At 44.3% G+C, this 13,171-nt stretch overlaps 1 protein-coding gene across 2 annotated transcripts in view; it reads left to right on the top strand.

The window, feature by feature from the left end:
* ELOVL2 (ELOVL fatty acid elongase 2) overlaps positions 1–4,347 on the top strand; it is a 98,560-nt gene extending 94,213 nt beyond the window's left edge. For both annotated transcript variants that reach the window (XM_065584957.1, XM_065584956.1), the window contains one exon: positions 1,123–4,347. In XM_065584957.1, the coding sequence (XP_065441029.1) occupies positions 1,123–1,251 (129 nt within the window). In that variant the 3' untranslated portion in view covers positions 1,252–4,347. The remainder of the gene's footprint in view (positions 1–1,122) is intronic.
* Positions 4,348–13,171: the final 8,824 nt, after the last annotated feature.

The raw sequence follows: 13,171 nt of genomic DNA, 5'->3' as shown, positions 1-13,171 counted from the left end.
AGTCCTCACCCCAACTCTGTGAAGTGTGAAAAATCTGGACAGGGGTGGGGGGTAATAGGAGCCCATATAAAAAAAGCCCCAAATATCAGGACTGTCCCTATAAAGTCGGGACATCTATGTCACCCTAGCCGGAGTCCCGGGGGGCTGGGGGGGTGGAAACAGCGCCATGTGCTGCTCTTGCTCCTCCAGGTACCTCCCCCAAAGCTCCCATTGGCCACAGTTCCCCGTTCCCAGCCAATGGGAGCTGTGGAGGGCAGTGCCTGGAAGTGAGAGCACGGAGCCCTCTACTCTTCCCCCTGCCCAGGGCTGCAGGGATGGTAGTACTTAGAAAGGACACTAAGCCTGAGTGGCTAAAAAGCAGTAGGACAGACCTGTAAAGAAAAGGGCTTTTTTTCTTTCTAAAAGCCACAGACAACACCAGTATCTAGTCCAGGGTCCAGTATCTAGTCCAGCGGTGCGGGGCTCACGGCGCTGTGGGGTAGGCAGGGGGGCGTGGGGAGCTTGGCGGGCCACACAAAAGAACCCCGCGGGCCGCATGTTTGAGACCCCTGCTCTAGGTGTACATACAGCACCTAGCACAATGGGTCCTTTGTCTCAGTCAAGATCTTTAGGTGTTACAGTAATACCAATAAATGCATCCTATATTGTACATAGCATAGCTCCCTTAGTTCAACCTGTAAGCAGATACATATTTGCCTCTAGAGAACAGCTGAGAGCTCAAGTCAAACTTTTACAATTAATTGTAAAAAGTACTGTGTGGGTGGGTGGGGGGAGAGCTGGTCCACACTAACCCCCTGCTTCGAACTAAGATACGCAACTGCAGCTACGTGAATAACGTAACTGAAGTTGAAGTATCTTAGTTCGAACTTACTGCGGGTCCACATGCTGCAGGCAGGCTCCCCTGTCGACTCCGCGTACTCCTCTCACGGAGCAGGAGTACCGGCGTCAACAGCGAGCACTTCCGGGATCGATTTATCATGTCTAGACAAGGCGCGATAAATCGATCCCAGAAGATTGATTGCTTACCGCTGGACCCGGAGGTAAGTATAGACGTACCCTGGGTGTGCGCGCGCTTCTACTAAATTAAACCAATTATTTACCTTGGGATTTTGCTCTTTATAGACGTACCAGAAAAGGCCTTCAAGAACCGATATGAAGAAGGTCCCTCCTGTGACAGAAATCAGGAATGGTTTCCATAAAGACTACTTTGCTGCAGCCAATGGGGTTCTGAACAATAAGAAAGCACAATAAGTACAGTAACTCAATACTACATTGTAGTATTTTTCACTTTTTCTAAATAAAAAGAGACTGAGTTACAAGACACAGTTTTAGTGTAAACTCTGACTCAGTTTGGTTACATTTATCAGGTCTTTGTACCAGACATTTATTAATGTATTGCTATTTAGATTTTAACTGTGTGTAGCTTTAAGTGCTTTGTCCAAGATCACCATCAAAATGAGAGAGGCCATGTGAGACATCATCCCCCTCCCACATGCAAAAAAAAAGGTGGTACATTCGTCAATCTCTAATGCTGACACAATGCCTTACAAAACATTTAACTGGGAAACCCAAAGAGTGGTCACATTTTCATGGTAGCCTTCAAAAGGTAGGGTTTTATTCAGACTAAAAGGTTTTGACACATCCTATGTACGTGGAGAGCCTCCAGAATACCTGTGTCATACTTTGCTGACTTAAGCCGAAAGGCAGCTGAGTGGTCAACCTGTTTTGACTAATTTAGTCAAGACCGCTTATGGAAATCAAACAGGATAGATAATTCATACCTGTGTCCAACTCCATTAGCACCCCCATTCTGCCACTTCACAGCCTCTCTCAAAACACACTCCATCATATGTCAGTCCCGAGGACATCAAACCTCCCTCCATCATCAGAGAAATTATTCTCATTTCTGGAAAATAATGCAACTAATGGCAGAATAATTAGTGTCATAGTCCCTGTGCCCCACATTTACAACTTCAGCATGCACAGAAATATGCACCACACATTTGCTTTATGCACATAGGGCCTAATCCAAAACTTATTGAAGACAACGGGAGTCTGTTGACTTCAGTGGATTTTGGACCAGGCCTACAGTCTCTTTGGCCTTGTCTAGATTAGGGTTTAAAGGTGTGATGTTAGATGCAGTTACCTAACTCCATTTAATTAACTCCTTTGAGAACTCTAGTCGAGACATTGTACTTTACAGTGTAAAGCAGTTGTACTTTAGAGTGTGCTAGTTGGTCCAGTTAAAGCTAGGAGGAATTTCTGAGTAAATTCTTTGACCACTTGTCACCAAAGCAGAGTTGACAGGAAATCCCATGATTTTTAATTTAATTTAAAAAATAACGTAGTGAGGACAAGCCCTTAAAAGCCACAAAGAGTCTCAAATGCATGTGAAGGAAAATACCAATGCACAAACAGCCTGCGTGTGAATCAAATTCCCATGCTATACGAGAGGTCTCTGGAAAAGAAATTGAACCTTAAAAGGAGTGAATCCAACTCTTTTCCAAACTAAACAAACTCCTGCTGCCGGCGCCAGGCCCACCGCTAATCCCCCGTGCTGCCCTGGGCCTCCCTGCCCTGCCGCTGACCCCTCACAGCTCCTGCCCCTGCAGCCCTTGAGCGCAGTTCCTCTCTCCCCTCTCCCTCCCCCCGCGGAGAGGCCAGCCCCCCAGCAGAGTGGCCGCTCCCCCCCACAGGGGGGGTGCAGGTGCTCGGGCTGCATAGGGCACCACCATAGGTAGGGCCAACCCTGAGTCAGATCCCTGATTTGGACCTCTTTTAGTTATGACTTGGACTGCTTGAATGCAACCATTATACTGAAGCAGAAGACTGAAATCCTCACTGCAGCACAGACAGCTCATTTAAGCAGCCTTGTTACTGTGCAATGTCTTAATAAATCAGATGAGCAAAACTAGCTGCAGTAGTAGGGTGACCAGACAGCAAGTGTGAAAAATTGGGATGGGGGGGAGGGGTAAATAGGAGCCTATGTAAGAAAAATACCCAAAAATCAGGACTGTCCCTATAAAATCGGGACATCTGGTCACCCTATGCAGTAGTAAAGTATTTACATAAATGGCACTGGAATATCTTCTAACCCCTGCTCATTGCATCACACAGCCACATTCTTGCTCCCCCTTGAGCGGATGTCTTCATTCTGTCCACAATGAAAGTCTCACCCTTCCCGACACGTTAAAAAAGAAAAGAACAAACAAACAGAATTAATCAGCATGGATGAATAGCTTAAGTTGGCACTTCAGAGAGACCTTGCTCGGCAGTTCTCTCCAATAAGAAGTGAGCAACTAGTCAATCGGATTCAAATGGGAAGTTAGAGACAAGGTGGGTGAGGTAGTATCTTCTATTGGTGGGAGAGACACTTTCCATTTCCAGAGAGCTCTTTTTCAGGGCACTAAAAGACATCATCCCATCCATCTTGTCTCTCCAATATCCTGGGACCAACATGGCTACAACAACACTGCAAACATCACATGGGAAGCGTGAGCTCTTTAAATGTGGGTAAAACTTTGGAAGACCTTGCAGGTGTAGATTTTGTATGAGAAATGTCTCCTGCTGTGATGGGCACAGACAAAAGCAGGTCAACTGACTAGATGCTGGAGAAGGCAGCTGGTCAATGAATAGAAGTAAATTGAAATGATGGATTATTAGAGATTTATGAGCTAGTGCCTAGGCACCACTTGGCACCAAAGCAGAGTTGACAGGAAGTCCCATGATTTTTCATATAGTCACAGTTGTCACTCTGCCTCTCAGACATTACAGGAAGTAATTTTAGCCTCATATCAGGAGCAAGATTCCAGAGTCAGAAGGCATAATTATTAATTGGGGTGTCGTGCAAGTTAATCTCAGACACACGATAGAGGTGGAGCAATGAGAAGAGGTGTTTTGGCCCAATATGGAATCCTGAGTTTAGTCTGAATAGAATCCATAACCTTTGGGTGCAGACAGCATGAATATGTTCCTAAACATTCATTTGACTGGCAGTCTGGAAAACATCAGCATTCAATGGTTAAAAGTTTTACTCTGAAAACCAAACCCAGATAAGTTTAAAGATTGTCTTTTGTTTCGTTGAAGCCTAATTTTAAAAAGGAAAACAACAACAGATTGCCTTACTTGAAAATGTTCAAAGGGCTGGAAAAAAAAATACAAATATACAAAAGCATCACCTTACCAATCCAAACCACCAGAAAGACTGGAATCAGGTATATTCTGAGTTCTTTACACGTATTTTAAACACCAAAATGCTGCAACTTTGAAAAACAAAAAAGGTGTCGACTTTTTAAATTGATTTTCCTGTAACACTTAACATTGTAAATAAACAAAAATTTTACAAAATCAGTCTTTTCTTTGTTATTTGAGGCATAAATAGCTGGGGGACAGACTATCTGAGGCAATCTTTTCCTGGAACTTGGACAGAGAGAACTGTTTGATAGACATTCACCTGGGTGCAGATGGTCTGAGAAAGGCCCTCCACAGCTTCAAGTACCTCTGCCCTTGAGCAAGTTTCATCGAGCAAACGTTTTAGGGCAATTGTTTGTTATGCTTCCCCTTGATGTCAGTTTTTCAAGGGACGCTACCATTATAATTGTGAATGGGTGGAGTTCCCAACCCCACTCTGCACATATGAATTAGCATTCAAAGTAAGCACACGCACACGAGTGTCCAAACAGAGGGGGGTCATTGCAGTTCCACTGTAGAGGGAAGGCAGGATGGTAAGAGCTCATGCAGGTGGTTGGCACCCCCTGCACACCATGGGAGCTCCCAGCAAAGAAGCCCATTGTTGAATCTAGCGTGCGGGGTGTTGAGATGCACTCTCCCTCTGTTTGGACACTTGTGTGCATGTGCTTACTTCGAATGCTAATTCATATGTGCAGAGTGGGGTTGGGAACTCCACCCATTCACAATTGAACATATCTCCATTAGCACAGTATGGGACACACAATGCCACTTTCACACAAAGTGGTGACATATTGCGTGGCAAAGTACCTTCTCCTCCTCAGCAGGCTCAGTCCTTTTCAGCCTTGGAGACACAGGCTTGGGCAAGGCAAATCCTTACCGGTAGCACAGGGTCCAGCTATTCCTTTCCCCAGTCAGTCCCTTGTGATTGTTTTTCTTCCCTTCTGGGGAGGGAGTGTAGCCTTCCTTCCTGGAAGGGTTCAGTGTCTTGCTGCACCCAGCCTACTGGCAGCTTCCCTGCTTCTCTCACCCCCCCCCCTTACTTCCACACAGGGGAGGGTTTAAAAAGGTCTCAAGCAGGTGGAGCCAGCTGAACCTAATTAGTTCCCTGGTAACCCCTTTTCCAGCTGAACCTTATTTCCCCATGGTTCTCTCTCCTCAGTGGATAGGAAGAGGCCTTTTAACCCTATGGGACTAATTACTAACCCCCCACCCCCTTTGTAGCTGTTTGTCCTGGGTTTACAACAATTGCAACACTGTCACGTGATCAAATCTTGTCAGTCTCTGAACATCCTTCCTCCTCCCACCTCACCATTATGGTCAATTCACATGCAATTTTAAGTAATTTCTCTACCTCAGACCAGCTGAATATGAAGTCTGACAAGCCCAAAGAGACCCCAGACCTATTTAATCTGGCACCACATTCATCAACTCCATGGGAACAAAGGAAGGAGATCTCCTCCCGCACGCTCACCCCCAAACACACTACAGAGCAGCAACAGCGTTGTTTGTCACTAACCTAGCCTAAAGTTTCTACTGCCTTTATCCCTCTCCGCTCATGGAGGAACAACTCTACATCCAACAATGGACTTCTTTGCTGGGAGCTCCCATGGTGTGCAGGGGGTGCCAACCACCTGCAGGAGCTCTTACCATCCTATCGTCCCTCAACAGCGGAACAGCAATGATCCCACTGTGTTTGAGGCCCTGCCTGCCTACAGAGGATTTGGGTCTAAGAAATTGCTTTTTCTTTTTTATTGTCAGACTGAATGAGCCTCAGAGTAGACAAGTGTCCTGGTTAGACAAACAGCTGCCAAAGCATGTGTCATGTATTGCAGTTAGGAATAAGTACTACAGTGGGACAGTCTTTCACCTCACTTCAGAATGCTTTTGTAATCTACGCCATTCATTTACTACAATAGTTTTCCCCCTGCATTTTTTGTTACCTAGACTCATAGACTTTAAGGTCAGAAGGGACCAGTATGATCATCTAGTCTGACCTCCCGCATGATGCAGGCCACAAAAGCTGACCCACCCCCTTTCCCTTGACTCAGCTGTTGAAGTCCCCAATTCCTGTGATTTAAGGACTTCAAGTCGCAGAGAATCCTCCAGCCAGCGACCCCTGCCCCATGCTGCGGAGGAAGGCAAAAAACCTCCAGGGCCTCTGCCAATCTACCCTGGAGGAAAATTCCTTCCCGACCCCAAATATGGCGATCAGTAGAACCCCGAGCATGCAGGCAAGATTCTCCAGACAGACCCTCATTGACCATTGATACTATTTACCAGCGATGGCACGCTGTTGATTACTTGACTAAAATCATGTTATCCCATCAAACCATTCCCTCCATAAAACTTATCAAGCTTAATCTTAAAGCCAGAGAGGTCTTTCGCCCCCACTGTTTCCCTCGTAAGGCTGTTCCAAAATTTCACGCCTCTGATGGTTAGAAACCTTCGTCTAATTTCAAGCCTAAACTTCCCCACCGCCCGTTTATATCCATTGGTTCTCGTGTCCACATTAGTACTGAGCTGAAATAATTCCTCTCCCTCCCTGGTATTTATCCCTCTGATATATTTAAAGAGAGCAATCATATCCCTCCTCAGCCTTCTTTTGGTTAGGGTAAACAAACCAAACTCCTCGAGTCTCCTTTCATACAACAGGTTTTCCATTCCTCTGATCATCCTAGTGGCCCTTCTCTATACCCGTTCCAGTTTGAGTTCATCCCTTTTAAACATGGGAGACCAGAACTGCACACAGTACTCCAATGAGGTCTCACCAGTGCCTTGTATACCTGCTATAATGCACATTGCCCAAAATTAGTGAAATTACTCCAATCCACTAACAAATATCAAACAAGCCAAGGAAACCTGGTGTGCATTCACTTATATTTTTAATCTCTAGTGTAACTCTTGGCACACTTGAAAGGTCTTGGGAGAATTTACATAACAACAAAGATGTTGCTGGGCAAAAAAAAAAAAAAAGCCTCAAGTTTGGCTGGCCTAGCTTTTCTTCTAAGCTCCCCGAGAAAAATGACCAAAAGTGGACAAATGTATCCATCTGTAAGATAACTTACATTTTTAAAAAGTTACCTTCATCTACCAATACAGGACAACTGAACACAAACAATGCTTTCTATAACTCTGCTGAAGTTCCTTTAAACAAACACTATCTATGAAGATGGAAATATGGTCTGATAAACATGGGTGAGGATATTTGAAGATATCCCTGTTGTATCTACTGTGAAATAATTCAACCACCACATCAAATATTTGTCACTGCCTCTTGACAAGCTGTCTTACGCACTAGAACCCTAGCAGGCTGAAAGTTATTGTTTGAAGGAGAATCCTCTACTACCAGAAACAGACATGAGGAGGATGGAACTGCAGGCTTAACTTTATCACTTCTGGCTTTTGGCATTTTAAGCATTTCTAGGTGTGTTTCTGACAAGACTAAATCCTCCTTTAAGAGGGCAGTTTTCCAGCAAGATTTTAGTCAGAGGATGGTTTCTATAACTTTTGGGAATGGGTCAGCTTGCATTTTCTAGCCTAAGATACAGTCCCGATCAAAAAAAGTCACTGGACCAAAAAAGGTGCAGTGTCATTTATAATATTTATAAGATAATCCAGTCCTCTTGCCTACGCAGTTCATTAACATCTGAGTTCACATTGTACTGTACTGTAGTTCTGCAGGCACTTTCTGTCCCACAGGAACTTTGAATTCCCCAAACACTCCCTGATTATAGGCCTTGTTTAGAGGACAAGTTTTTACAAATGTTTAGATAGGTTTTTTTAAAATTGGTCCTTGCCCGTTGGCTGATCCTTTGATTCCTGCTTTGATTTCCCATTCTTCCTCCCCCGCCCCAGGAATTCCCCCAGCTGGTGTCTGGTAAGAAAACCACATCAAATATAATCAACAACTTCAGATTCAAAATTAAAACAGAGGCAGGTATGCAAGTCCCTCTCCTATCTTTCATTAGTGTTCATAAGCCTCTCCAGGGGGGGCTGTAATGGTGCGAGACTCACCCCTGCAGCGCCTCCTACTGGTTTCCTGGGAATTTTTTTTTTCCAGATCCAGAACACCCTCTGCAGGCCAGTGTCCCGCATGCCGCTGGCCCCCCGTGTCCCTCCCAGATCACGGTGCCCTTTACCCAGGGGTTCTGCCCACTGCAGCAATCTGGGTTTCGCCACTCAGTGGAACCCCCTATCCCCACCTCGCCTCAGTAGCAGGCTACTGCCAGTCACCATCTAGCCCCCGTTCACTGGGGCAGACTGCAGTGTACAAGCCACTCATCACAGGCAAGGGGGGTTTGGACCTGCTGCCTTGGCCTATCCCTGGGCTGCCCTCTGCAACCCAAGTACCCTTCTGGGCCTTTCAGGGCCGGCTCTAGGCACCAGCAAAACAAGCTGGTGCTTGGGGCGGCACATTTTTAGGGGCGGCATGGCCGGCGCCAGAACGCCACCCCTAAAAATGTGCCCCGGCCGCCCTAGCTCACCTCCGCTACTGCTACCACAGCGCGCGAAACAGCTGTTTCGCGCGCAGCTTCTCCCCCTCCCTCCCAGGCTCTCAAACCTGGGAGGGAGGGGGAGACTCCAAGTGGCCGTGGCGCGGCGCTGCTTCTCCCGCTCCCTCCCTCCCAGGCTTGAGAGCCTGCGGGAAGGAGGCAGGGCCGGGGATTTGGGGAAGGGGTGGAGTTGAGGCGGGGCAGACAAAGTTGTTTTTGCTTTGGGCTGCAAAAATCCTAGAGCCGGCCCTGGGGCCTTTATCAAGGCCTGCAGCCTGGGTGATTTCCAGGCCGGAGCTCCGCAGCTCTTCTGGCCTTCCCCCAACCCTGCTCCACTCGAGGTAACCTGTGAGCTCCTACACAGCCAGGCCCTTCCCTCTTATAAGGGCCAGCTGGGCCCTGATTGGGGTGTGGCCTCAGCTGAGGCTGCTTCCCCAATCAGCCTTGGAGCTGCTTGCCCCAGCCACGGCCCTCTCCCCAGCTGTTTTCAACCCCTCCGGGCAGGAGCAGGTTAACTACCCCACTATGGGGGGGAGAGAACGGGACAGGAGCAGTGGAGAAAGAGAAGGAAAGGACATGACCCAGAGAAAATAATGGATAGGCAAACCCCACATAACATCACTTTCACACGTTACCAGCCTTCAGGAAAATTAAACGTTCATTCCTGAAGATACTCTACTTGAAATATTAATTCTCCTTAACATTTAACTACAACCCAGAGGCCACATTCTCCTTCTGCATGCCAAGATAAGGTCAGCCAGTCTGTGAGGATAGGTTAAGGGAGAAAGGACAGAGAAGAGGGGTCTCCGCTTATTAGGGTCCTATAGAAAACCAACAAAAATCAGACTGCTCAAGGAATAGCCCTCCTTCTTTGAGATCAGCTTTGCAGGGTTTCACAGGCACATGCATTGCAGCTAGTGGTCTCTCAGCACTGTACCGATTGCAACAGGGTAATGATTGTTTTGGGGGTGGGATGGAAGACAGCCTGTTAAATGATTACTCTATTGTTTGATGTTTTCTTTGCAGGGGGCAAACTATCCAAAAAGCATTAAAATGCAGCTGTATTCAGCCCCACTGTAACCTTTCAAATGTCACTGCTAATTTGCACATATAGCGTGGATATTTAATTCCCAGAAGTGGAAAACTGCTCTAGCACACAGCCAGCCTGCGTCAGAGTAGCACAAAAGCATTAACTGCAAGCAGTTATGCCGGCGGGTGGAAAGGAGGGAAGAGAAGAAAAGAATAGGTAACACTAATAAACCACCTTGGAAAGGATTAAATCTGCCTGCTTCTCTTGCTATTTCCAATCACCCATATCACACTCTTAAAATTGCATCATGCAGCCTTTGATTACAACTGCTACCAGGGCAGACCAATGCCGAGATACATGCACCACAAAAACAAAACACTGATGGATGTAACATCATGCAAAATGTCTGTCACCTGGAAAAGAAGGTTTAAAGATGGAAGCTTGAACAAGAAGTCAAGGCATGTACATTATACTCTAATAATCTTCAGTATCATCAACAGATCATGTGGTAGTCAAAGTTAATTTGCATGTGAAGTCATTTCAGTCTCCAGACTGATAAGCATCAGTGCATTTTGGTTGCATCTTTGCACCTCTTGAGCACTGATGTCAGAATTATCTTTCTTGGTTCACAATAAGGGTGAGAAAATTAAATTCTATTTCCACTAAAAGGATGAAAGGAAATAAGGGAACTGAGTGGATAAATACCAGTACCACCATCTATGGCTTTGTAAAGGGAACATATTCAGGAGAGCTGCCAAAGTCAACTAACTGGCTTCAAGTATGAAATAATCATCATGACCCATCATGGCACATTGTTGCCAGCTAATCAATTGGAGAAACCAAAGGTTCACAAACTTTCAGCTGGTGCATGGCACCACTGGATCAGTTCAGTAAGAAGACATAAAATCTATAGACACCCAGACAGATAACTAAAGGATATTTAATATTTTACATGAATGAAAAGAAAAAATATCTAAGGGGATGGGAAGAGAAAAAGGGGGAAAAATGAAAAGCAATGTAGGGTTGTCATCAAGAGACACTCCCCTTCCTCTACCAGTCATGGGGAATAGAATCATAGATCCAACTCTAATATTCCATGAAAGAGACCTCAGGGGATCATCTAGTTCAAACCCCTACTCAAAGCAGGACCAACACCAACTAAATCATCCCATCCAAGGCTTTGTCAAGCTTGACCTTAAAAACCTCTGAGGATGGAGATTCCATCACCTTCCTAGGTAACCCATTCCAGTCTTTCACCACCTCCTAGTGAACTAGTGTTTCCTAATATCCAACCTAGACCTCCCCCACAGCAACTTGAGACGACAGCTATTTATGACTTAATTTGCTTTCAATAGTAGAACAGTCACTGAAACGGTGTGAGATACATGATATTTTCAATGAGTAGTTAGAGGAGGAATCCACATGGAGTCTGACTCCTCAATCTAAACTCTTAGAAACATGATGCAATGGCTTTAGGAGCTTTTTCAGTCTGACTGTTCAATTGATTGGCAGTAAGAGATAGGATACCTGATACACATGGCTTCATTTCTCTACAAGAAGCAAATTCTTTCACTGAAGTATTCAAAAAGAACAAGACAAGTAGGACATGAAAATATGGGCAAGACAGAGAAACATATTTAAGTCTTTGAAAGCTCCATTTTCATGGCGATTGATATCAAACAGGAAAAATTAACATAGAATTCAAAGGTAAGGAAAAGGCAAGTTGTGTCTACTCCATCCCTTTGCCAAAGCAAGTTAAGTCTAGTCTAGTTTACCTCTGAAAGGGAAGTAAAACCATTTAATTACATCTTAGAAATAAAAACCAAGAAATTATTACAGCTTTTAAGAAAAATCCCATTTCACTGGAGGAACAAGAGTACTTACTTGAGTCAAACGGGCAAGCTTTAAGCAAGTGCTTTGACTGCTTGCAAAACAGGCCAAGCTCTACTGGTGACTTACTTGTACTAGTTCCAATAGGAGAGGTCCTGATGCTCCCGTGAGCAATAGATTAAAGATTGAACACCACTTGATTACTTAGGACAAAAGATATAGTTCATAGATGTTTAAAGTCACCATATTCTATTCCTTCAATTTTGCCACTGTACCATCATCATCCCCCGTATTCCATGTAAACAAGCAATAGAAATATCAAACGATGAGTCAAGGGAAAGGGATCATTTTAAGTGGGTTACACAGTTCTAGAGCAGCTCTCTGTTCACATCAAAATTGACATATTTCATTGCATGCAGTTGCATTTACTGCACTTTTTGTTCCTTCCGTCACATGAAGAATTTCTTCCCCTCTAGTTGTATTTTTCTCTAAAATTAAAGCATCTATTAGTTTTTTTAAAAAACATGATACTCAGGCAGGTCTGTGCAAATACACACAGAGAATCAAATTCCCATGCTCAGTTTTGTCATGGCAACAACCCCTCATGCCTCATGAAGTTCAACTATGCATAGATAGTAGAAGTGTTCTTCTCCTCACTGATAGCATGAATCATAAATGTTGGTTCCTTAAATAAAGTTCACCTCTTGACCAGAGGTATTTCTAGTAGCAGACATTAAAATAAAATAAATAAATAAATCACATGAAAAGTTATGGAAAAATGCAAGTTATATCTTGTTGACCAATATATACATATAATATGTATTAGTCACACACTATATTTTAATAAGCATAAATAGCATTAAGCACAAATATTATAGCAGTTATATAGCCTAAATTGGCCTTTGATTTTTATAGAACCCTGCTAACTTATGCTAAGTATCCCATAATCCCTTGCACTCATTGAAGTAAATTTTAGCTTGAGCAAATAGGGAAGCCGTCAAGATCAGGATAGATGAGCACTTTACCATAGCAACAGAAAGAGTTACTCTCACAGGCCTGTACCGGTCCCAAAGAAAGAGGACAAGGCATATGATTGTTCTACCCTATTACAAACCTAGGAAGTGTCTTCACATCCTTTGGCACCTGAAATGCATGTGTTCAGAACAAAGAGATAAGCGGAACACCATCGTACTAGAAAAAACAAGGTAGAAAGCTGATTAGTTGAATCTAGTTTCAGATGATGTACACAGTACCTTTTACGTGTGAGGTGTAACTTTGGAAGCACACCTTCTGTGTAAGGTAAATGCAACATCATTGCATTAGACAGCTTCCCAGAGACTGGAATCGCATAAAACCATTTTCCTGTACCATATTATTCTTGGACTATAGCAATAAACCTGACTGACATTGGTTATTTTGTATCCAGTATATCCCATAACAAACCAGAGTGCGGTCAAACACTTGATGGTACAAATTATCAACAATCTACTCCATCCTTTTAGCAAACAAAAGCTCATTACCAACATCTTATCTATTCTCAGAGGTCTGCTCTGTTTGCTTAAATCATCTCCAAATTGTTCTGTTGCACTTATGAAATTGGACCACTCGATAATGATTCTAAAAGAGA

The sequence above is a fragment of the Chrysemys picta genome, chromosome 2 (assembly GCF_011386835.1).
Source record: "Chrysemys picta bellii isolate R12L10 chromosome 2, ASM1138683v2, whole genome shotgun sequence".
Classification (NCBI taxonomy): domain Eukaryota; kingdom Metazoa; phylum Chordata; order Testudines; family Emydidae; genus Chrysemys; species Chrysemys picta.
Note: the sequence above shows the minus strand (reverse complement) of the source record. Positions and strands in the feature narration are given on the sequence as shown.